This window comes from Pelobates fuscus, chromosome 3 (genome assembly GCF_036172605.1).
Source record: "Pelobates fuscus isolate aPelFus1 chromosome 3, aPelFus1.pri, whole genome shotgun sequence".
Lineage (NCBI taxonomy): Eukaryota > Metazoa > Chordata > Amphibia > Anura > Pelobatidae > Pelobates > Pelobates fuscus.
Window position 1 is genome coordinate 347,810,042 of NC_086319.1, and position 27,018 is coordinate 347,837,059.

Genomic DNA, 27,018 nt, shown 5'->3' on the forward strand with positions numbered 1-27,018 from the left:
CTGCCTTTGACACCATTGATCATGCTCTCCTTCTTCAAACTCTTCAATCACTCTGTCCCTGCGACTCGGTCCTCTCGTGGTTTTCCTCATCTCTCCCGACGCTCATTCAGGGTCTTCTTTTCTAATGATACCTCCTCCCCTCATCCTGTCTCGGTTGGAGTACCCCAAGGCTCTGTCCTTGGTCCCCTTCTATTTTCTCTTTATACTGCCTCTCTGTGCAAACTTATTACCTCATTTAGATTCTATTACCACCTGTACGCTGATGACACCCAGATATATCTCTCCTCCCCGGACATCTCTCCTTCCCGGACATCTCCCTTGCCGTCCTGCAATGTGTCCTTGCTTGCCTTTCTTCAATCTCTGACTGGATGTCCTCCCGCTTTCTGAACTCAATCTCTCTAAAACTGAGCTACTTGTCTTTCCTCCTCCTAATACTGATCCTCTTTCGCGCTCCCTTTAAGTTAGTGGTATCCACATAAGTCAATCCCTGCAAGCGCGCTGTCTTGACGTCATACTGGATTCTGGCCTCACCTTTGAGCCTCACATCCAGTATGTTCCCAAATATTGTAGACTCCATCTTAAAAACGTAGCCCACATCCATCCCTGTCTTACGCAAGATGCTACCAAGGAGCTTGTCCATGCTCTATTAATTTCCCGCATGGATTATTGTAACCCTCTCTTAATTGGTCTTCCCAAAAGCCATATTGCCCCGCTAGTCTTTAATAAATGCTGCAGTCAGAGTGATTTTCCTCTCTAGTCGGTCCCCTCACACCTCACCCCTCTGTCAGTCCTTACATTGGCTTACTGTATCCTATAGGAGTCAATTCAAAGTGCTAACCCACACCTATAAAGCACTGAACAATTCTAGACCCTCAAATCTCTTCACAGATCCATAGGTATGCACTTTCTCTGTCTCTCTGCTCTGCCCATGAATTGTCCTATTTATAGTTACATCCCCTCTCTCATAATATTGTAAAGCGCTACGGAATCTGTTGGCGCTATATAAATGGCAATAATGATAATCTACATTGAACATTTTTTAACAAAAATTAACATCACATGAAATAAAGATTAACATACCGGTAATCCTTTATTTAATGGTGCACAAATAAATGCTCTGTCAAACATCCCTTCATCCAAATGTAATTTCCCCAACATTCTCCCATCCCTTGTCCTGGCCTCAGAATTGTATATATGTCACTGGATAGCATTTCACCAAGTTAAAGAGGCCTTAAAGAGGAATTGAATGTTATATAAACTACAGAAGACATATACTGCATGTCATTTTCAGAAAAAATAAATGTAGTTCTACAGATCTGGCATGGGACGGAGATGTAGCTCATTTGAGGTCAGGTACAAGTTTACACTACAGCCCTTGTAGCACTTTGCAGATGATGATTTAAAATCCCCTGTACAGAAGCCAGAAGAGACAGAGCCAAGACTCCAATACATGAAATGTTCATAGCAACATCGATACAAATAACAGGTCCATAATGGATGTTCTGGCTAGGCACAGCAGAATATATTCAAGAGAATATACAATGCACGCTGGTTCTCCTCCGGTTATGATCTCCCTTTAATTTGGGAAGAAATCCATTATATCGGCTTTCAGAGGATAGACAGTCACTACCTTTCATAATTAAAGCATACAATTCTCTTTGGAGCTGTGCATGCGCAACTTTATATGAGAGCATAAAAGGTCACAAGGGGGTATATTAGTAAGAGGTATACATCAATTTATTGTGCTCTAATGGGGGATAGCGGCTGTTTGCACAGTCAGTCACATACGTATTTTATACCTCTCAGAGAGATTATGGGTATTTGCCTTCATAGTATCAATATAGATACTTTATGTTTTGGGCCAGAAGATGAATGTCAATGGTAGACTATTGCAGGTATATGCATACCTCTAAAAGTTTCAAATGGACATGGATAGACATTTTTATTTATGGGTTTTATCTAGGTTTGGGGTTGTTCTGAGAAATTTCAGGTGACTTTCTAATAATTTATGCAACTAAAATGTAATTTAGAACAAGAACAATGTATATTATTTGCACAGACACACATTTATTGTTGTTTAACACCTACAGCTTATTGTAGTTGTGATAACAACTACAGCTTATTGTAGTTGCTTTGGTGAGGATTGTCAGTGTCTGCTGGATTTTTTTGCATCAAACACTGTCTTTTCAGACAAAAGGCAGTGTTTACATTACAGCCTAGGGACACCTCCAGTGGCCACTACTCAGATGGCTACTGGATATGCTTCCTGGTACAGTGTGCAGAACTGACATTCAGTGTCCCACCCTCTGCATGGAGTCACTGAACTTTCTCATCGAAATGCATTGATTCAATGCATCTCTATGAGGAGATGCGGATTGGACAGAAAAGTATTTGGCTCCGCCCCCAGTCCGCTCCTTGGCCGAGATCATTAGAATTGACAATCTCAGCCAATCCAATGCTTTCTATGATGATGTCAGCCAAGGAGGCAGATCAGGGGCAGAGCTAGCACCAGCAGATTGAAATAAAGGTGAGATCTTACTATATTTAGAAAAGCAAGGGGGGCCAGATAGTGTTTTTTACACTGTAGTGTCAGGAATACAGGTTTGTGTTCCTGACCATAAAGTGGTCCTTTAAAGTAAATGACTCTGTTATTGCTGTGGAGTTCTGTTATACACTCAGAAACACTAGCAATATGGAGCTCAAAGGAAATAGGGATTTGGGCCTAAAAGAGGGACGGTCGCTCCTAAAAATGGACATTTGAAAGGAACAGAAAGTACTGAAAAGTTGAAAAAACAAACATCACGTTTAAGCAAACTCAAAGATGATATGATATGAATTATAGAGGTGAAGCGATTCTCTTCTGTGACACATTTTGTAAGACGAGAACCATCACAAGACAGTCCTTGGCAAACTCCAATAACTTAAAGGGACACTATAGTCACCAGAACAACTACAGCTTATTGAATTTGTTCTGGTGAGTAGAATCATTACCTTCAGGCTTTTGGCTGTAAACACTGTCTTTTCAGAGAAAAAGCAGTGTTTACATTACAGCCTAGTGATAACTTCACTGGCCACTCCTCAGATGGCTGTTAGAGATCCTTCCTGTGTCATGGCTACCTAAAATGCATCCAAACACTCAGTGTCTCCACCCTCTGCATGCAGACACTGATCTTTCCTCATAGAGATTCATTGATTTAATTCATGTCTATGAGGAGATGCTGATTGGCCAGGGATGTGTTTGAATTGTGCTGGCTCTGCCCCGGATCTGCCTAATTGTCAGTCTCATTCAATCTTATGGGGAAGCATTGTGATTGGATCAGGCCACCACTTCTGATGATGTCAGAGGTCAGATGAAGTTCACAGGCAGAGGCAGCAGCTACAGACTTGAATACAAGTAAGATTTTACTATCTTTGGGGAGGCAAAGGGGGCTAGATAGTTTGTGTTCCTGACCCTATAGTGCTCCTTTAAGTTATAGAAAGACTACTCATCTCAGATTTGAAACATTTACTATTCAGTTTCAGTTGATTCTTGCCTATTACAGGCATGTACATTTTGTTTGAATAGTAAAAAAGAGTGCATTTAAAAGAGAAACAAACACATTCATCTAATACATACACACACAATATCATCAAGCAAGTTAATGAAAACATTCAAGTCCATATTATAATTTTCTACTTTAAGAATACATATAGCATAAATGTGTGAATATTGTCACGCACATGTAAAGATTCTGTAATTTTCCACTTATGTTAACTAAAAAAAAGTGATCACAAACTTAACTGAGCTATTTATGGCTTTTCTAAATTACATTCACTTGCAGTGAAAATGAAAAAATGAAAATAAAAAAAATGAATATGGACAAGTAAAACAAAGCAGTAGAATATCTCTTTCAACACCGTTGCGTGAGTATTTTCTAGTGAGACAACAAGAAATCTGGCTCATCCATCCCTTTCATTATACATTTATTAATATTGTATTATTGTGCTTTGCCTCAACTACCCTCACCCCCCCCCCCCCCCCCAAAAAAAAAACCCAGTGTAAAACAAGTCATTTGTTTTATGAAATGTCCCGTTAATACCCTTTTCTAACAGACTAACAGTAACTTTACTGAATATCATGGATTTTTTTTCCCCCAGCAGGATCAGTGAACCTATTCATCATCTAAGAGTGCCCTTGAAAAATATGTAAAACAAAGCATGAGGGAGTAAGATGGACCATACAATCAAGTGTTTAACTCATAAACCAAGCCCCAGGCTCATCTTATAAGACGATGCCAGTGGGTTAACCAAACTAGGTCAAATAAGTAGCCAATAGCATTTCCCTAGGGTCTGCATGAATGTTCACTAGAATACGATGACCTTCTGGATTCTAAAGAATGCTCGGAAAGGACAAGCACATATTGTCACAAGGAGAAACACAGTAACTTAAGTGGCAAATGCATTTGTAAATGGACTATTTTCATGAAGCTGACCTTTACATTTATTTTGTTAGTCTATATGCTTTTGTGTGAAATTCAAGGTTTTTTTTCTCTCTTTTTTTTCTTTTCTTTAACAAGCTGGTTAAAATGTTAGCCTTTTCGTTTTGAAAGGCTCTATTTTAAAAGTTTGATTTTCTAGAAACAAAGACATTCAGAAAAGGTCACATTGTACTTATCCTGCTAAATGTTTAGGTTTTATGTTGCTGTAGACAGCTAGCGGCACAAATTACTATTGAGAGGTACGACATTTTAGTATCTTCGAAAATACTTCTGAAGAGACAAATGGTCTGAGTGGTGGGTTTTCAGTTATTATTTAATTATTTATATAGCGCCAGCAAATTCCGTAGCGCTGAACAATGGGTGGACTAATAGACACGTAATTGTAACCAGACAAATGGACGCACAGGAACAGAGGGAAAGAGGGCCCTGCTCAATGAGCTTACATGCTAGAGGGAATGGGGTATAGTGACACAAAGGGTATAAGTAGGGATAATGAAATAGGTTGCTAGAAAAGTATTCACTGAGAAATTAGTAGGTTATTTTTGACGGTTGCAGGAGAGGAGTCATGGGAAGGGGGGAATTAAAACCCACTAACAGTTTAAATAATATGCTATCCTGAAGAAGTGTAAAGATCTAAGGGTCAGGCCATCCAATAAAAAAACAAAACAAAACAAAAAAAACCAAAAAACATTTATATCACTAAATAAACGATAGACAGATGAGCGCCTTCTTTCTTATAGCAGGCAGTCAATAGCTTAGGTTATCCCATTCAAAGACTGTCCCCAGGCACAGATAAGTCTGATGGAAATGTCTCATCTATTGTGGGGGAAATTGGATGATCCTTAAAAGGAAACTTTAATGTCAGGAAAACAAAGTTGTTTTCCTGCCACTATAAGCTCCCTATAGTGCCCTTCCCCCTCCCCCATGGTGCAGAAGGGGTAAAAACCCCTTCTATCCCGTACCTGATTCCAGTGCCAATTGGTGATGTTTCGGGCACCACCACCGTTCCTTCCCTGCCGACAACAGCTAGCGGGGGAGACCTAAGGCGCAAGCGCGGCAATGGGTGCACTCGCATCAGTATTTCCCTCTTAGAAAGCATGTATAATGCTTTCCTGTGAGGCTTTACATTACACTAACTGTCCTCATGCAAAGCGTGATGACGTCCGGCGACAGGCGACCAAAAGTCGCCTAATAACCCGGAAGTCCCTCTAGTGGGTGTCTGGTGGACAGCCACTAGAGGTGGAGTTAACCTTTAAAGGTACTTATTGCAGTGCAGTTTATTAAAAAACTGCAATAATTACATTTGCAGGGTTAAGGGACCTAGGACTATACACCCAGACTACTTCAATGAGCTGGTGTGGTCTGGGTGCCTATAGTGTCCCTTTAACGGGTAGTCTCTGCAACAAAAGCCAAAAAGTGTGTTTTTTCCCCACACGTCACATTAATTGAACAATAAGCTAGTGATCGCTAAAATGGCAGTCACAATCTATGATGATTAAAAGCGGTTTCCATGTTTAATGGCTCCCAAAGATCTTAAAGAGACACTACAGGAATAAAAACAACTTTAGCTAAATTAAGCAATTTTGGCGTATAGATCATGCTTTCATCTGTGCACCAAAACTGCCTCATTAAGCTAAAGTTGTTTTGGTGCCTATAGTGTTCCTGTGATAGAATATGATAAATGCCTGATCTAGCATCTAGTTTAACCTACTTCACTATCAAACTAAAAATGACAATTGCCTTATCTAGGTATAAAGAGGACAAGACAAGTCAACAAATGTAAACTATAAATATACCCTACATATAAATAAATGTACATTTAATAAATAACATCTAGGTATAAGGATTGTGTATATAGTGTTCAATAAAAACCCATGAAATATAAGTCAGGTAATAATCCGGGTGTATAGCAACAAGGGAACTTATTCAGATAATAGCAAGTGAAGTGTACATGTTTATTTATTTATAAAATATTTCACCGGGAAGGATATATTGAGATTTCTTGTTTTCAAGTATGTCCTGGTTCCACAAAACATTGCATCGTTAAATGTACTGAACAACCTTTTATAGTGGCCTGGTGAAGTGGCTATGGCATGTGTAAATCATGGAAACCCGTCTAAATTTTAGACACAAATATCAGTCCCACGGGATCCCTGCACTTGTGCAATCCAACCAAACGTTTCTCATGAGAGAAGAATTGATTGGACAGTTTCATCGACTCATGCTCTGATTTAAGCTACAGAGGGTTGGTGAGAGGGACCTTAATGCTTCCCCTTTTCACAGAACGGATATAAGGCAGCCGCCAAAAGAGTTCTGGGGTGCCTATGTCATGTGTGCCAGGGTGCAACTAGTCCATGTCACAAAGTGCAGACAGCTCTTCAAGTAGAAATGCTACACATATACACTTTGACCACCATGACCACTTCAAATCACCGGAGTTGTCAAAGTGGTTGGAGCAACCCTTTAAAATTTGCTTTTATAATTCATTTTTTTCTGCTACAGGATAAAAAAGAAAATCACAGGTGCAATTCTCTAAAGTCTCTATCAGGGGAACTGGAGAAACTAAAGGAAAGCAACTTGGTTGTTTGTGAATAGCCAAATTAGCATTGTTATATGGAGATTTGAACGGTTTCAAGAGGCAACCAAACTACATCCAAATTAAAAAGCAAATACGGTTGAACTACCCAAACCTTGCCTTTTGTGAATAGCCAAATGGGTTACAACAGTCAGATTGTGAAAACTGAATAAAACAGCTGTTCAGCATTTAATGAATTGGTCTCTCAAATGTTCCTAGTAATATTAATGTACTAGCTCCAGAAGCCACCAGCTGTTTGTTTTTTAAAGTGTAAATTGTCAGTGATCCAAAACTAAAATGCGGTATTATTGACAAGAGAAAAAACAGTGTACCGGTAATTGCATTTGCATTTCAAAATGATAGTCTCTGACTTCAAGATCCAAACCAGTACCAACTTGGCTACGCTGGTCCATATTTTGTAATTTGGGGGTTACCTTACAACAATTTACTAAATCAGTGAATTAACCACAAGGAATCAAGTACATTAAGATGACGCCAGTGTCAACATCAACTAGAACATGGCAAATTTAGAACAGCAGAATGCAATGCTTGATCAGCTTGTGCCCCATCGTATGCCAACCTTCATCTGGGTTGGTGGGAGGAAGTAGTTGTGGCGACAAATTCAGCCTTTGCACCATTTAGACCTTTTATCCATCATTGGGCCCGCTATATTGACGACATATTGGTCCTATGGACAGGCAGCGAGGATCTATTCAAAAACTTTGTATCACTTCTCAACACTAATAACTTGAATTTATTTTTTACATCAGAATTTGGGGGAGATACACTGAACTTTTTAGACCTCACAATTACATTGAGGGGAGACTCCATCAGTACCACACTATACAAAAAACCTACATCCTCTAATAGCCTCCTACGATGGGAAAGTTTTCACCCCCAACCACTCAAACGGGGGATCCCCACCGGACAATATATTAGAGCCCGCAGAAATTGCAGCAGCATCGAAGAATTCAAAGTACAAGCTGATGCACTACGACAGCAGTTTCGGGACAAGGGCTATCCGAACAAATGCCTCAAACAGGCTTACAAAAGAGCTTTAGAGGCAGATAGGAATAGCCTTCTATTACCCAAGAAGGTGGAGTTCTCCACTAAACTGCAACCACCACGCTTGATAGCCACATTTGATTCAGGCTGGGAGGCCGTCAGAACTGTTTTTCAGAAGTTCTGGCCGTGCCTTTTGGACGATACCCACCTAAAAAGAGTTCTGGGACCTAGAGTTGAAATGACCGCCCGTAGAGGGAAAAACCTCAGAAACATTCTCGTTCCGAGTCATTTTCACTCGCCCCCTGTACGTACCTGGCTACACAATACCACGGTGGGATCTTATCAATGTGGCCACTGTGTGGCTTGTAAGTTCATTAAACGGGACTCCAAAACCATCTCCGATAGCACCGGAAAAAGATCGTTCAAGATCAAATCTTTTTTCAATTGCAATACCGCGGGTTTAGTATATCTCCTCACATGTTCTTGCCACTTACAATACGTGGGAAAAACCTTTAGACCCTTCAAGGAGCGTATCAAAGAGCATGTCAGATCACCTAAACTGCTCGTTGATACCCCCATAGGTCGTCACCTAAAGGATGTCCATGCTGGTAACCCACAGGGACTCCGTTTCTGTGGATTAGAATTGGTCCGGAAGGATAGACGTAGGGGTAACTATGACCGCTTTCTGAGACAACGGGAAAGTTTTTGGATCTTTCAACTTAAAACACTACACCCAAAAGGTCTCAATGAAGGATTCTCTTTTGCCCCTTTTATCTAAATATTCCAATTCATATATCCTGTCAAGTTATTTTGCATAACTGTACATTGTTCACACTATGTAAATACCCTGCATATATATCTATAAGTGCCTTTTTTTTATTTTCCATTTAAGGTTAATTTTTATTAACCCTTTAAAAACAACTGTCAACACAACACGTTCATTCAAACAATTTCTCTTAGTTTCTCTGCATGTTAGAATGCTTATCACTTCTTTTTCATTTATAATGAACATTTATTTTTTGAGTGTTCCTTTATGCCTCTTTTGAACCTCCAGTTTGATCCCTAATCATGGCAACTGTATGCCTATTATAGAATGATATAGTCCTATATACCAATTGGATGTACTTTGGTTTACATACTGTAAAATCTTTACAACCCTTCCTAAGTACTTAATCCATCCGTTTGTGTATGTTGGACGACCTCTATATTTCTATAAATTTATAACAGGGTCCCAATATTGCTACCTACATTTAGTGTTTGAATCAGTGTCTGATTCATTCCAGCACCTGCTTTCCCGTTACGGGTTAACTGCAATGTAGACCCTGTATCGTTTGAAGGGATTACCCCGCCCCCTCCCGTCCGCACGGACTTTCTGATTAGACAGGGAGTTTAACGTCACACTGGGGGGAAGTCCTAAGACCCATTTAAAAAGAGGCGCCATGCACTCTGAAAACGGCTCTTGACAAAGGCGACTGGTATCGCCGAAACGCGCGTTGAGCAGAGCAGCTCGAGCAGAGCAGCTCACCATGAGCGGATTCATCTTTACCTTTTAAAATTTCTTTGTTTGGACAATTCTGGGGCTGTGCCATCTCTATGATCCTGAGCACTTTCAAGACCATTTGAATATATATGTATGCGATATGTACAAGATGCTAGGGACTCCTACCCCCAAATCACATTTAGTTGTTTAGGCATCTAAGTACATATTGTTACATTATTCATCTTTATGCTTCTCTATATGATTGAACATGGATGTGCATATACCTTCTGCCTTAATAATTAAGATTTGCTTCTTGAACTGAACTTTATTTATGGCATTTAAAGGTATATTAACAGTTTGAACTGCATTTGTAACCCAATCAGCTCTTAAATTATCTCCAGATATTTTCACATGATGATATAACATCGATTGTATATTTTAACGAGATATTTAGAGCCTGTCTTCATATCTGTGCAAGGGATAAAAAGTTCTATGGCATTTTAAGGTACAATTATATTGCAATCCACAGCCTTTAAGCCATCCACAGTTTTATATCCTTTACAACTGCACCCTTGTCTTATACAAATAAGTATTATCCTAAACAGTCCACCAAAGATATATACTAAAGTATTATTGTATATATCTTTGGTGTTTTTTGGATATTCTATTGTATTTATATTTTGTATTTTTGGGTATACATTTTTGCAGTTTCCATCATTTTGATACAAAATATAATCAGACGCTCTAGCAACTGTTGCTGCACACTCTGTTACCTTGGTCTTTTCGACACAATTATTCTAATGGAGTATTCGGCATATGTTTGAAGCCACACTTATATCTCCTTAGCTTTTGTGTTCACTATAAGTAACAGCCAGGCATAGCTAAGACCCGTACCCCACTAGGTCCTCTATTTTAACTTCACACTTGTATATATAATCACGTTTTTGCTTTCTTCCTCAAGAGGGACTATTAAAGAGTTTTTTTGTTTTGGCTAACTGCATGCAAAGACCCCCTTTAGTGGGTACCTGCAGCACAAGCCTCTTTGTAAATTTAAGGATATAAGGTCTATTTGGAGGGCAATCCATGCTTCGAGTTGCCGACCAGTAGCCTCTTTTTTTTTTTTCTATATATTTCAAGGGGTTAAGCCCCACTATATCCTATAACCACCACAACATTGGCGGATGGAGTATATCCATTTCCTCCCAGTGGTTGTTCTTTATCTCATTTTTTCAGGTTTCAATACCTAGGTTGTGTAAATACTGTGTGTGTTTGACTATTTAATTTGGGCGTTTAACCATTATTTACAACAAACTATGGCAGGTTTTCTTGCTAATAAACTAGACAGCACAATGTGGTGCAAAGATGCCGAAAAAGTTTTTTCCAACGAATTATTGGAAAATATGGAGGTTCCCTCTGATATTCATCAGAGCTTTAACAAACTTAACAAAACTTATAAACAACAAATAAGGGCTAGTTGGGAGATTTCATCCTTGGATTTCTATCTAAAAAAGAGTATGATTCCAAGAGGGCTTAGAGTCCACACGGTTCCCTCCTCCCATGCTGAAAACCAAGAAATGGTTAAGGAATGGGAAGTAGCAGCAGGACTTTGTTCCAATACATTTATGCAAATTATCTGTAAATATGAAAAACTTAAACTGGAGGCCACCGATAAACAACTTGAATCTGAACTGAGTAATATCCATCAATTTCAGTCTGACCCCACATTTAATCAATTAGAACTTAAACTGAAGCAGAACTTAGACAAATATCAACAAGTGATTAAAGTTAGAAAACATCAAAAATTTTTAAGGGATCTGAAAGATTATGAGACCGGCAACGTATATAGCACGTTCAAACGCCGCCTAAGAACCAACTCCGAAAACGCACTAACTTCGGATTATGACTCATCCGATAATGATTCGGAGAACAGATCACGGACACAAGTCTGTCCATCAGATTCTGACTCTAACACCTCTAACCAGGGCAGCGCTAGGGGCATCTTGAAAAAAGGGGTGAATTTTTTAGAGATGGGCCACTTGGACGACCCCCTACCACGCCAACCCCCATATTACACACGAAACAGGGGCCGGGGGGGGAGAAGCACCACAAGGAGACGACGATACTGACAAATAAACTTCAAATTATCAACCTCTCCATGCACCCTCTAACCCCTCAGGAAACAAGTGTTTTATCGAAGGGCCTCTCCTTTGTGCCTGTTCCACCCTTTAATAAGTTCATATGGGTAAAAGATTTACATCTATTTGCTAGAAAACTTGCTTTATGCAAGTATCACCAAATCAAACTGGATAAAAAACTAAAAGATCTAGGCATTCTTGACAAGGACTATGAGTGTCTAATGACTCTGATATCTCTCCTTGACGAGAATGACACTGATACCACTACTTACCAGACAAATTTGAAACCCCCGTGTCGATTCACACCGAATCTGGGTAGTTTTAAAAATATTGAATTTTTTCTAGAATCAGTGAAATTCGCTATTGACAACATTCACCATAAGGATTTGGATATACAGCCAAACATGAACCTTACAAGATCGGAGAACAAAGCCCTGCAAGCACTCAAAGGGGACACTACAATCACTATCAAACCAGCTGACAAGGGAGGGAACATTGTCATTTTAAACACCACTGATTATATCAAGATGTCACTTAAGATACTTGAAAACAGAGACACATACCAACCTCTTGAAAAAGATCCTACGAATACATTTCTTCAGGATTATCGAGTGATTTTGGATATGGGCCGCAGTAGAGGGGTGCTATCCAGGGAGGAATATGATTTTATTCTCAACAAACTACCTAGGATAGCTACCTTCTACTGCCTGCCCAAAGTCCATAAAAATCAAACTAATCCTCCCGGACGCCCTATAGTATCCGGTGTTGACAACCTCACCCAGAATGGCAGTATCTATCTTGATAGGGTTCTCCGCCCATTCGTGGAAAAATTACCTTCGTACATACAAGATACCAAGCAGACTTTGGTCCGCCTCTCAAGTTTAGAAATCCCTGAGTCTGTGTCACTCTGCAGCCTCGATGTGGAGGCTCTATACTCCTCGATTCCACATGAGGGGGGTATCCAACATGTGAAACATTTCCTGGATAAAAGGGGTCCTGCCTTCAGTGACCATTCCCTTTTTACTCTAGAGCTCCTTGAATTCATCCTTAGCCACAACTACTTCCTCTTTAACGAGAAATTCTATCACCAGATACAAGGCACTGCGATGGGGACGGCTTGTGCCCCATCGTATGCCAACCTTCATCTGGGTTGGTGGGAGGAAGTAGTTGTGGCGACAAATTCAGCCTTTGCACCATTTAGACCTTTTATCCATCATTGGGCCCGCTATATTGACGACATATTGGTCCTATGGACAGGCAGCGAGGATCTATTCAAAAACTTTGTATCACTTCTCAACACTAATAACTTGAATTTATTTTTTACATCAGAATTTGGGGGAGATACACTGAACTTTTTAGACCTCACAATTACATTGAGGGGAGACTCCATCAGTACCACACTATACAAAAAACCTACATCCTCTAATAGCCTCCTACGATGGGAAAGTTTTCACCCCCAACCACTCAAACGGGGGATCCCCACCGGACAATATATTAGAGCCCGCAGAAATTGCAGCAGCATCGAAGAATTCAAAGTACAAGCTGATGCACTACGACAGCAGTTTCGGGACAAGGGCTATCCGAACAAATGCCTCAAACAGGCTTACAAAAGAGCTTTAGAGGCAGATAGGAATAGCCTTCTATTACCCAAGAAGGTGGAGTTCTCCACTAAACTGCAACCACCACGCTTGATAGCCACATTTGATTCAGGCTGGGAGGCCGTCAGAACTGTTTTTCAGAAGTTCTGGCCGTGCCTTTTGGACGATACCCACCTAAAAAGAGTTCTGGGACCTAGAGTTGAAATGACCGCCCGTAGAGGGAAAAACCTCAGAAACATTCTCGTTCCGAGTCATTTTCACTCGCCCCCTGTACGTACCTGGCTACACAATACCACGGTGGGATCTTATCAATGTGGCCACTGTGTGGCTTGTAAGTTCATTAAACGGGACTCCAAAACCATCTCCGATAGCACCGGAAAAAGATCGTTCAAGATCAAATCTTTTTTCAATTGCAATACCGCGGGTTTAGTATATCTCCTCACATGTTCTTGCCACTTACAATACGTGGGAAAAACCTTTAGACCCTTCAAGGAGCGTATCAAAGAGCATGTCAGATCACCTAAACTGCTCGTTGATACCCCCATAGGTCGTCACCTAAAGGATGTCCATGCTGGTAACCCACAGGGACTCCGTTTCTGTGGATTAGAATTGGTCCGGAAGGATAGACGTAGGGGTAACTATGACCGCTTTCTGAGACAACGGGAAAGTTTTTGGATCTTTCAACTTAAAACACTACACCCAAAAGGTCTCAATGAAGGATTCTCTTTTGCCCCTTTTATCTAAATATTCCAATTCATATATCCTGTCAAGTTATTTTGCATAACTGTACATTGTTCACACTATGTAAATACCCTGCATATATATCTATAAGTGCCTTTTTTTTATTTTCCATTTAAGGTTAATTTTTATTAACCCTTTAAAAACAACTGTCAACACAACACGTTCATTCAAACAATTTCTCTTAGTTTCTCTGCATGTTAGAATGCTTATCACTTCTTTTTCATTTATAATGAACATTTATTTTTTGAGTGTTCCTTTATGCCTCTTTTGAACCTCCAGTTTGATCCCTAATCATGGCAACTGTATGCCTATTATAGAATGATATAGTCCTATATACCAATTGGATGTACTTTGGTTTACATACTGTAAAATCTTTACAACCCTTCCTAAGTACTTAATCCATCCGTTTGTGTATGTTGGACGACCTCTATATTTCTATAAATTTATAACAGGGTCCCAATATTGCTACCTACATTTAGTGTTTGAATCAGTGTCTGATTCATTCCAGCACCTGCTTTCCCGTTACGGGTTAACTGCAATGTAGACCCTGTATCGTTTGAAGGGATTACCCCGCCCCCTCCCGTCCGCACGGACTTTCTGATTAGACAGGGAGTTTAACGTCACACTGGGGGGAAGTCCTAAGACCCATTTAAAAAGAGGCGCCATGCACTCTGAAAACGGCTCTTGACAAAGGCGACTGGTATCGCCGAAACGCGCGTTGAGCAGAGCAGCTCGAGCAGAGCAGCTCACCATGAGCGGATTCATCTTTACCTTTTAAAATTTCTTTGTTTGGACAATTCTGGGGCTGTGCCATCTCTATGATCCTGAGCACTTTCAAGACCATTTGAATATATATGTATGCGATATGTACAAGATGCTAGGGACTCCTACCCCCAAATCACATTTAGTTGTTTAGGCATCTAAGTACATATTGTTACATTATTCATCTTTATGCTTCTCTATATGATTGAACATGGATGTGCATATACCTTCTGCCTTAATAATTAAGATTTGCTTCTTGAACTGAACTTTATTTATGGCATTTAAAGGTATATTAACAGTTTGAACTGCATTTGTAACCCAATCAGCTCTTAAATTATCTCCAGATATTTTCACATGATGATATAACATCGATTGTATATTTTAACGAGATATTTAGAGCCTGTCTTCATATCTGTGCAAGGGATAAAAAGTTCTATGGCATTTTAAGGTACAATTATATTGCAATCCACAGCCTTTAAGCCATCCACAGTTTTATATCCTTTACAACTGCACCCTTGTCTTATACAAATAAGTATTATCCTAAACAGTCCACCAAAGATATATACTAAAGTATTATTGTATATATCTTTGGTGTTTTTTGGATATTCTATTGTATTTATATTTTGTATTTTTGGGTATACATTTTTGCAGTTTCCATCATTTTGATACAAAATATAATCAGACGCTCTAGCAACTGTTGCTGCACACTCTGTTACCTTGGTCTTTTCGACACAATTATTCTAATGGAGTATTCGGCATATGTTTGAAGCCACACTTATATCTCCTTAGCTTTTGTGTTCACTATAAGTAACAGCCAGGCATAGCTAAGACCCGTACCCCACTAGGTCCTCTATTTTAACTTCACACTTGTATATATAATCACGTTTTTGCTTTCTTCCTCAAGAGGGACTATTAAAGAGTTTTTTTGTTTTGGCTAACTGCATGCAAAGACCCCCTTTAGTGGGTACCTGCAGCACAAGCCTCTTTGTAAATTTAAGGATATAAGGTCTATTTGGAGGGCAATCCATGCTTCGAGTTGCCGACCAGTAGCCTCTTTTTTTTTTTTTTTCTATATATTTCAAGGGGTTAAGCCCCACTATATCCTATAACCACCACAACATTGGCGGATGGAGTATATCCATTTCCTCCCAGTGGTTGTTCTTTATCTCATTTTTTCAGGTTTCAATACCTAGGTTGTGTAAATACTGTGTGTGTTTGACTATTTAATTTGGGCGTTTAACCATTATTTACAACAAACTATGGCAGGTTTTCTTGCTAATAAACTAGACAGCACAATGTGGTGCAAAGATGCCGAAAAAGTTTTTTCCAACGAATTATTGGAAAATATGGAGGTTCCCTCTGATATTCATCAGAGCTTTAACAAACTTAACAAAACTTATAAACAACAAATAAGGGCTAGTTGGGAGATTTCATCCTTGGATTTCTATCTAAAAAAGAGTATGATTCCAAGAGGGCTTAGAGTCCACACGGTTCCCTCCTCCCATGCTGAAAACCAAGAAATGGTTAAGGAATGGGAAGTAGCAGCAGGACTTTGTTCCAATACATTTATGCAAATTATCTGTAAATATGAAAAACTTAAACTGGAGGCCACCGATAAACAACTTGAATCTGAACTGAGTAATATCCATCAATTTCAGTCTGACCCCACATTTAATCAATTAGAACTTAAACTGAAGCAGAACTTAGACAAATATCAACAAGTAATTAAAGTTAGAAAACATCAAAAAATTTTAAGGGATCTGAAAGATTATGAGACCGGCAACGTATATAGCACGTTCAAACGCCGCCTAAGAACCAACTCCGAAAACGCACTAACTTCGGATTATGACTCATCCGATAATGATTCGGAGAACAGATCACGGACACAAGTCTGTCCATCAGATTCTGACTCTAACACCTCTAACCAGGGCAGCGCTAGGGGCATCTTGAAAAAAGGGGTGAATTTTTTTAGAGATGGGCCACTTGGACGACCCCCTACCACGCCAACCCCCATATTACACACGAAACAGGGGCCGGGGGGGGGAGAAGCACCACAAGGAGACGACGATACTGACAAATAAACTTCAAATTATCAACCTCTCCATGCACCCTCTAACCCCTCAGGAAACAAGTGTTTTATCGAAGGGCCTCTCCTTTGTGCCTGTTCCACCCTTTAATAAGTTCATATGGGTAAAAGATTTACATCTATTTGCTAGAAAACTTGCTTTATGCAAGTATCACCAAATCAAACTGGATAAAAAACTAAAAGATCTAGGCATTCTTGACAAGGACTATGAGTGTCTAATGACTCTGATATCTCTCCTTGACGAGAATGACACTGATACCACTACTTACCAGACAAATTTGAAACCCCCGTGTCGATTCACACCGAATCTGGGTAGTTTTAAAAATATTGAATTTTTTCTAGAATCAGTGAAATTCGCTATTGACAACATTCACCATAAGGATTTGGATATACAGCCAAACATGAACCTTACAAGATCGGAGAACAAAGCCCTGCAAGCACTCAAAGGGGACACTACAATCACTATCAAACCAGCTGACAAGGGAGGGAACATTGTCATTTTAAACACCACTGATTATATCAAGATGTCACTTAAGATACTTGAAAACAGAGACACATACCAACCTCTTGAAAAAGATCCTACGAATACATTTCTTCAGGATTATCGAGTGATTTTGGATATGGGCCGCAGTAGAGGGGTGCTATCCAGGGAGGAATATGATTTTATTCTCAACAAACTACCTAGGATAGCTACCTTCTACTGCCTGCCCAAAGTCCATAAAAATCAAACTAATCCTCCCGGACGCCCTATAGTATCCGGTGTTGACAACCTCACCCAGAATGGCAGTATCTATCTTGATAGGGTTCTCCGCCCATTCGTGGAAAAATTACCTTCGTACATACAAGATACCAAGCAGACTTTGGTCCGCCTCTCAAGTTTAGAAATCCCTGAGTCTGTGTCACTCTGCAGCCTCGATGTGGAGGCTCTATACTCCTCGATTCCACATGAGGGGGGTATCCAACATGTGAAACATTTCCTGGATAAAAGGGGTCCTGCCTTCAGTGACCATTCCCTTTTTACTCTAGAGCTCCTTGAATTCATCCTTAGCCACAACTACTTCCTCTTTAACGAGAAATTCTATCACCAGATACAAGGCACTGCGATGGGGACGGCTTGTGCCCCATCGTATGCCAACCTTCATCTGGGTTGGTGGGAGGAAGTAGTTGTGGCGACAAATTCAGCCTTTGCACCATTTAGACCTTTTATCCATCATTGGGCCCGCTATATTGACGACATATTGGTCCTATGGACAGGCAGCGAGGATCTATTCAAAAACTTTGTATCACTTCTCAACACTAATAACTTGAATTTATTTTTTACATCAGAATTTGGGGGAGATACACTGAACTTTTTAGACCTCACAATTACATTGAGGGGAGACTCCATCAGTACCACACTATACAAAAAACCTACATCCTCTAATAGCCTCCTACGATGGGAAAGTTTTCACCCCCAACCACTCAAACGGGGGATCCCCACCGGACAATATATTAGAGCCCGCAGAAATTGCAGCAGCATCGAAGAATTCAAAGTACAAGCTGATGCACTACGACAGCAGTTTCGGGACAAGGGCTATCCGAACAAATGCCTCAAACAGGCTTACAAAAGAGCTTTAGAGGCAGATAGGAATAGCCTTCTATTACCCAAGAAGGTGGAGTTCTCCACTAAACTGCAACCACCACGCTTGATAGCCACATTTGATTCAGGCTGGGAGGCCGTCAGAACTGTTTTTCAGAAGTTCTGGCCGTGCCTTTTGGACGATACCCACCTAAAAAGAGTTCTGGGACCTAGAGTTGAAATGACCGCCCGTAGAGGGAAAAACCTCAGAAACATTCTCGTTCCGAGTCATTTTCACTCGCCCCCTGTACGTACCTGGCTACACAATACCACGGTGGGATCTTATCAATGTGGCCACTGTGTGGCTTGTAAGTTCATTAAACGGGACTCCAAAACCATCTCCGATAGCACCGGAAAAAGATCGTTCAAGATCAAATCTTTTTTCAATTGCAATACCGCGGGTTTAGTATATCTCCTCACATGTTCTTGCCACTTACAATACGTGGGAAAAACCTTTAGACCCTTCAAGGAGCGTATCAAAGAGCATGTCAGATCACCTAAACTGCTCGTTGATACCCCCATAGGTCGTCACCTAAAGGATGTCCATGCTGGTAACCCACAGGGACTCCGTTTCTGTGGATTAGAATTGGTCCGGAAGGATAGACGTAGGGGTAACTATGACCGCTTTCTGAGACAACGGGAAAGTTTTTGGATCTTTCAACTTAAAACACTACACCCAAAAGGTCTCAATGAAGGATTCTCTTTTGCCCCTTTTATCTAAATATTCCAATTCATATATCCTGTCAAGTTATTTTGCATAACTGTACATTGTTCACACTATGTAAATACCCTGCATATATATCTATAAGTGCCTTTTTTTTATTTTCCATTTAAGGTTAATTTTTATTAACCCTTTAAAAACAACTGTCAACACAACACGTTCATTCAAACAATTTCTCTTAGTTTCTCTGCATGTTAGAATGCTTATCACTTCTTTTTCATTTATAATGAACATTTATTTTTTGAGTGTTCCTTTATGCCTCTTTTGAACCTCCAGTTTGATCCCTAATCATGGCAACTGTATGCCTATTATAGAATGATCTAGTCCTATATACCAATTGGATGTACTTTGGTTTACATACTGTAAAATCTTTACAACCCTTCCTAAGTACTTAATCCATCCGTTTGTGTATGTTGGACGACCTCTATATTTCTATAAATTTATAACAGGGTCCCAATATTGCTACCTACATTTAGTGTTTGAATCAGTGTCTGATTCATTCCAGCACCTGCTTTCCCGTTACGGGTTAACTGCAATGTAGACCCTGTATCGTTTGAAGGGATTACCCCGCCCCCTCCCGTCCGCACGGACTTTCTGATTAGACAGGGAGTTTAACGTCACACTGGGGGGAAGTCCTAAGACCCATTTAAAAAGAGGCGCCATGCACTCTGAAAACGGCTCTTGACAAAGGCGACTGGTATCGCCGAAACGCGCGTTGAGCAGAGCAGCTCGAGCAGAGCAGCTCACCATGAGCGGATTCATCTTTACCTTTTAAAATTTCTTTGTTTGGACAATTCTGGGGCTGTGCCATCTCTATGATCCTGAGCACTTTCAAGACCATTTGAATATATATGTATGCGATATGTACAAGATGCTAGGGACTCCTACCCCCAAATCACATTTAGTTGTTTAGGCATCTAAGTACATATTGTTACATTATTCATCTTTATGCTTCTCTATATGATTGAACATGGATGTGCATATACCTTCTGCCTTAATAATTAAGATTTGCTTCTTGAACTGAACTTTATTTATGGCATTTAAAGGTATATTAACAGTTTGAACTGCATTTGTAACCCAATCAGCTCTTAAATTATCTCCAGATATTTTCACATGATGATATAACATCGATTGTATATTTTAACGAGATATTTAGAGCCTGTCTTCATATCTGTGCAAGGGATAAAAAGTTCTATGGCATTTTAAGGTACAATTATATTGCAATCCACAGCCTTTAAGCCATCCACAGTTTTATATCCTTTACAACTGCACCCTTGTCTTATACAAATAAGTATTATCCTAAACAGTCCACCAAAGATATATACTAAAGTATTATTGTATATATCTTTGGTGTTTTTTGGATATTCTATTGTATTTATATTTTGTATTTTTGGGTATACATTTTTGCAGTTTCCATCATTTTGATACAAAATATAATCAGACGCTCTAGCAACTGTTGCTGCACACTCTGTTACCTTGGTCTTTTCGACACAATTATTCTAATGGAGTATTCGGCATATGTTTGAAGCCACACTTATATCTCCTTAGCTTTTGTGTTCACTATAAGTAACAGCCAGGCATAGCTAAGACCCGTACCCCACTAGGTCCTCTATTTTAACTTCACACTTGTATATATAATCACGTTTTTGCTTTCTTCCTCAAGAACAAAGAAAGATGGGATGAAATCATGAGCCCAGTACATTAATGCTTTCATATATTGGAATAACTGTTCGCAAAAGGTCCTGGTACATCTCTGCAGAAATGGTTTGTCTTAACTCCTTGCAGCTCACATTCCTAGTAAGTTAAAGGAATAGCACAAGCACTAGAACTACTACAATATGCTGAGACCTGCAAAAGGAAGTAGAAAAACTGTTTTAGAACAAGTTGACTTCTTATCTGGGCTTACTGGGTGCTGATCCCTTACTCCAACTCCAGAGCCAGGAGCTCTATTCCTGTGCTTAGCACAGCAGTGCACGGCTTAGCGCTGATCATGCTCAGCCAATGAGCTATTAGCCAAAGAGCTAAGCTTTGCATCGCTAGGCTTAGCTCAGGAGAGCTGAAAACTCCATAGCAGGAGCTTCCATTAGCTCTCCTGACATAAGCCTTGCAGTGCAAAGCTTAGCTCTTTGGCTAATAGCTCATTGGCTGAGATTATCGGCGGACACTAAGCACTGCACTGCAAGGCTTACCTCAGGAGAGCTAATGGAAGCTCCTGCTATGGATCTTTCAGCTCTCTGGCTTTTGTAGTGCAGACGGAGAGCGGTGCTTGACAAATCCAGAGTAAAAACTCCAACCATTCTAAAATGGTTTAACTCCACACAAGAGGGCTGCAAGGGCTACAGCGGGGTGTAGAAATTACGGTATTTGTAGTGTTCCACTTGGGAGAATATATAGCAGGAGTCCACTAGAAACACCTTATATGCAGTCAGTCCTTGAAATTGTCTGCATGAATCTACCTTCAAAAGCAACTGCGCTCTACTGTATGTAAAATAAATATAATGTAAATTGGATTAGCCGTATCAGTCCAGTAGATCAGATGCCAAAATACCAGAGTATTGCAGTATGCAATGATACCCTTTTTATTGGACTAACATAATATTTCAAAGACAAGCTTTCAAGAGAGTTCCTCTCTTCCCCAGGTCTGAAGCAACAGAGATACATCTGACAGAGTTTAACAGTTAAAACAACTGATGTCTTCAGTGTTAAACTCCATTAGATTGATCAGTATTGCTTCAGACCTGAGGAAAAGAGGAAAGCTCTTGAAAGCATTTCTTCGAAATATTATGTTAGTCCAATAAAAAAAGGTATCATTGCATACTGTAATACTCTGGTATTTTGGCATCTAAAAAAAATATATATTTATATGTTTTTTGTACATCTCAATATTATTATTCATAGCACTATATTTAGCATTCCCCCCTCTCCCCCTTTACTCTCTTTAAATGTCTAAGAAGTGGCCACTGGAGGTGTCCCTGGGCAGCAATGTAAACACTGTCTTTTCTCTGAAAAAACAGCTTACTGCAAAAAGCCTGCAGGGACAGGCTATAGACACCAGAACCATTACATTAAGCTATAGTTGTTCTGGTAATCATAGTGTCCCTTTAAAACCAAGAGTAATCTCAGCATATCCTTCCTGGTAAAATATTTTATGAATAATTTACTGAGTTTTGGACACACTGTTTAGATTTGAAGCTTCGGATTATAAAATGAAACTTTTTGTTAGACGCATAATATGAAGTATTTTAGAAATACAAGTGCAGAAATGACATACCAGCCTGCTCCAAGGCCACCATTGTTGACTGTTCTATTAAATCCCTTTCTATAAAGCTTCGGAAGTCTTCACTATACACGCTGAGGTCTGGTAGCTGGAATGTATAGATGGGCATTTCTAGAGGAAATGGCTCGCTGCTGCACTCATTGGCTACATGTAATCGAGCCAGGGAAACAATTGCTGAGCTTGCATGGGATATGCCTCTGGACAGTCTTTTTTCTGGCAAAAGAAATAGAAACAAAATAGTAAGAAGCGTGTTGCATTGCAATAATATTCTGCAGTACATATTAAATAAAAAATTTTTTTAAATAATTATAATCATTCTTCTAAATTAGTCTAACAATTATTGCATGCATATTGACATTAACTTAAACACACGAGAGCAAATTTAAAACCTATACAATTGCTACATGACCTATACGTTGGAAGTGTTGGAGGTCCGAAGCTTACATTTCATCTGCAATGCAATGTAACACTCTGTAGGCCATAACACTCAATGTACACATTGTGGCAAATAATGATGGGACTAAGCTTAGGACTTAAAAGTTTGAGCTTTGACCAACCAGCTAAAATATGCATGCACCTCAAAATCAACATGGACAGCACTTTGTCAAAGAGTGTATGAGTGAGCGCAGGGGTGTATTTGGGTGGAGTTCGTGTCAGTTTATAAAAGCAGGTATTTTTCTTTGGTGTTTAAAGTTATAGATGCCAGAGTGTGTGTGCGCATTTGTTTATATGCATCCCTCTATGGTCACCAGTTAGTTTTGACATCTTCTCACCAAGTTGCTTTCCGCTACTTAAAGGAACACTTTAGTGTCAGGTTACCAACAAGTATTCCTGACACGATCATGTTGAAGTGGCTATTTACGTTACCGGCCCCCTCTCTGTGCAGCACAAGGTGATTTTACTCACATTTCTCCCTTGCTGGCTGCACCTCCATTGCGTGAGGTCATCAATCTTTATGATCTCAGCCAATCCAATGCAGTCACATAGGAAAGCATTGAGAGACTATTGCGCATGCGCAGCAAAGGCCACATGGCGTCAGTCAGCATCTCTTTGAATCAATGCATCTCTATGGGAGCAGTCAGTGCCTTCTATGCAGAGCATAGAGATGCTGAACGTAGGTGCTGCAAATAGTGCATCACTGACATAGGAAGCACTGCTAGTGGCGTCTGAGTGACTGCCAGTAGAGGTATTTCTAGCAAGTAACGTAAACACTACTTTTTCTCTGAAAGGCAGTGTTTGCAGTGCTGACACTGCAGGGACAGACTACAGACACCAGAACCACTACTTTAACCAATTTAGTAGTTCTGGTGAATAGTATAATTTTAACAATTTCACTTCCGATTCCCACAGTCACCTGTCTAAGCCCAAATCTTCATAAATCCTTTCCCCATGCCAATAGATTTCTCATACTGCATTCTTTCCATGTTATTTATTTATTTAAAACATTTTTTTATTTTTTTCCATTGTATGCCTTCTATCTCTGCAGCTCATGCCTATACTAAACTAAGCAGAGGAGTATGCGGTGCCTACATCTATAAAACCATTAATCCCCTTCCTCTATATTCATTCATATGGCACATGGACCTTTGTGAGGGACAATATATAAAATAGGACACATCAACATGGAAGTAATTCTGCAGAGAATTGTTAATTTTTTTACAAAACCTGCCCTAAATCCTTTAACTACAACCCACTAAATGCACATGTATGTTCTAGTGAGTCCTCATACCTTGAGCAATGTCATCCTGTCTTTGAAGGATTGGTCGCTCGATCTTGGTAACATGCTGGGTGATTTCATGCTCCTGCTGTTTATAGTATTTGCCTTCATTAAAGACTTGAGGCAGGTTTGCAGTATTCACCTGTCGAAGCTGTTCATAATCACTCAGAGCCGCCGTTAGGTCCCAGTTTTTACCTAAGAATAAACGGAACACAGACAGACACATTTCTTGTTAAACTCTTATGTCGTATAACCAACTTACTCCAAGTTAATTTTAAGCAGGATCTCTCCTCAATTTTTAGTTTGTCATTTATTTGCCATTTGATAAATGCCAACATATTTCACAGCACTTCACAATGGGAATATAACAAACATTGAAGGGCCTTCTTTCTCTGGTCTGTTAGTATCTTGTATGGCAACTACTTGTTATCAAATAGCCCCATTCTATAACTGTAAAGTGTTGGATATATAAATCATATTAATAAAGAAAGTTAACAATACAACTGTTTATTATGCAACAGCTGTATTACACAACATTTAATTTGATAACATGCACCTGCCATTCAAAATCTGTTCTAATGAATTTCAAAATCTGCTCTGTTTTTGGCAAAGACAAGACATCTCCATGACCAGATATTTGTAATATATGAATATAAATTCCCCCCAATCCACACAATGACCACACAGACACCCAGGTGTGCAACCACCAGCCATTTTACATAGAAGTGAAGAAGAGGTCCACTTAAAGGATTTTTATACAGAACCGTAATCATTGCTGTTTTATTAATCCATAAACAAGATAATCACAACAATTCATCAATGTTTCAGTCTCAAAAAGAGACTTTCATCAGGACGCTATCCCTTAATAACAGACTGAACATGAAAATTGACAGAAGGAAGTTCAGTACAATCTGATATTTGAACCTAAAAACAGTAACTTGGAATGTGTTCTAATAATACAGGTTACATGTACAATTGATAACAGGAATTACTGCAGATGCAGGCCAATTATTTCATCTCATGAGATTATTATTGATTCCGTCACGTCACCATTTGTGAGAGCATTAAACATATAATAAAATGGTCAGTCAAAACCTGGAGACTTAAAACCTTTTGTGTCACAATATCATTGCTGCATTTTTTTTTCATGTCTATTTACTTAAAAGGACACTATACACACCCAGACAACTTTGTCTCATTGAGGTACCCTGGGAAGCATGCAGTACTGTCACGATTCGGGGAACCCAACACGCTAACACACACACACACACACACACACAAGGTGCAGTACCGGACCTTAGAGTGGCCGGGCTAAGCACACACAGAATAGTGAGGAGACAAGCCGAGTAAGGGGAACCAGAAGACAGAATAACGAGAAACAAGCTGAGGTCACAAAAACATGCTGGGTGATTTCATGCTCCTGCTGTTTATAGTATTTGTATTTGTGAGGAGACAAGCCGAGTAAGGGGAACCAGAAGACAGAATAACGAGAAACAAGCTGAGGTCAGAAAGTCACAAAGTCAGATTAACAAGCCAGAGAGTACGTAACCAGAAACACAAGTTCAGTATCAATACTCGTAAGCAAAGACCACAACAGGGCAGGGAGGAACAGGAAAGGTAAGTATTTAAACCATAAGATTAATTCTGATTGGATAATTTCCAATCAGAATTAACAATCACACGTGGGAGATATCTAAACCTCCCACTGTGATTGAGGCACGGTGCCTTTAACGCCGGGTCAGGTGACTGACCCCGGCATGTCATATATTGGGCGGTCTCCCAGCGTGCAGCGTCATGCATGCTGCCGCTGGGGGACGTGGAGGAAGACGCGGGCGGCATCCGAGGCTGGAGGGAAAGATACCTATTAAGGACACAGGGCACCTTTTCCTTTTTATCTCACTGTGGTGGTTATGATACCTGCCTGGCATCCTCCAACAAGTCTTACTTGTGCCCCCCAAACATGGATCTAATTTATAGCTTTATAAAAGAACCAGGAATTTTGCTCTCGAGATATCTGTGAAAAGGGATGGATGAAGGGCAAGCATGTCAAACTCAAACGCTAACATGGACCAAAAAACAAGTTTTAAGTTCATGTGGGCCGCAAAAAAACAAATACTTCAGTTTTCATAGAAACATAGATTTAGTACAATATAAAAAAAGTTGCCTAAATGTCACTGGACGTCCTCACGCTCTTAGGGCTTCAAAGACAACAAAAGAGCGATATTTATTTTAAGGAGACATGTATTTGCATATAACATAAATGTTTCAGTCCAACTATCTAGACATATTAAGGAAAGTTTGATAATGGGACTGAAATGGTGAATGTATGCTGTTGCACAGGTGTAAAAAGCAAACAACGCTACCTTGTTGATTTTGAAGTCCTATGAGTGTGTTCTCACTTTGGCCCGAGATCAAACTTGATGATCTCAGCAAATCCAATGCTTTCCCATAGGAAAGTATTCGGGGCTATTGTACATTTGTGGCAAAAAGCTGGGCGGCCAATCAGCATCTCGATGGGAAGCATTTAGCACCTCCATAAAGACCTAATCTAATACACTGCCCACAATTCCAATACATTGCCCCCTTCCTCCCCCAAATTAATACATTGCCCTCCCCCAAATCTAATACACTGCCCCACTCCTTCACCCAATTTCATATACTGGCCCCCCCTCCCTCAAATTAATACACTGCCCCTCTCCCCATTTTAATACACAGCCCCCCCCTGCCATCCCCAAATTAATACACTGCCCCCTCCCCAATTTAACACACTGCCCCCCCTCAAATTAATACACTGCCCCCCACCCCAATTTAGTCCACTGGCCCCC

At 40.0% G+C, this 27,018-nt stretch overlaps 1 protein-coding gene across 1 annotated transcript in view; it reads right to left on the reverse strand.

Moving 5' to 3' along the window:
• The window catches only part of OTUD7A (OTU deubiquitinase 7A), a 242,690-nt gene that overhangs the window by 87,613 nt on the left and 128,059 nt on the right, over nt 1-27,018 (reverse strand). Inside the window, exons 4-5 of the mRNA XM_063449143.1 lie at nt 24,206-24,388; nt 22,471-22,689 (exon numbers count right to left, since the gene is read on the reverse strand). Of these exons, the coding sequence (XP_063305213.1) occupies nt 22,471-22,689; nt 24,206-24,388 (402 nt within the window). The remainder of the gene's footprint in view (nt 1-22,470; nt 22,690-24,205; nt 24,389-27,018) is intronic.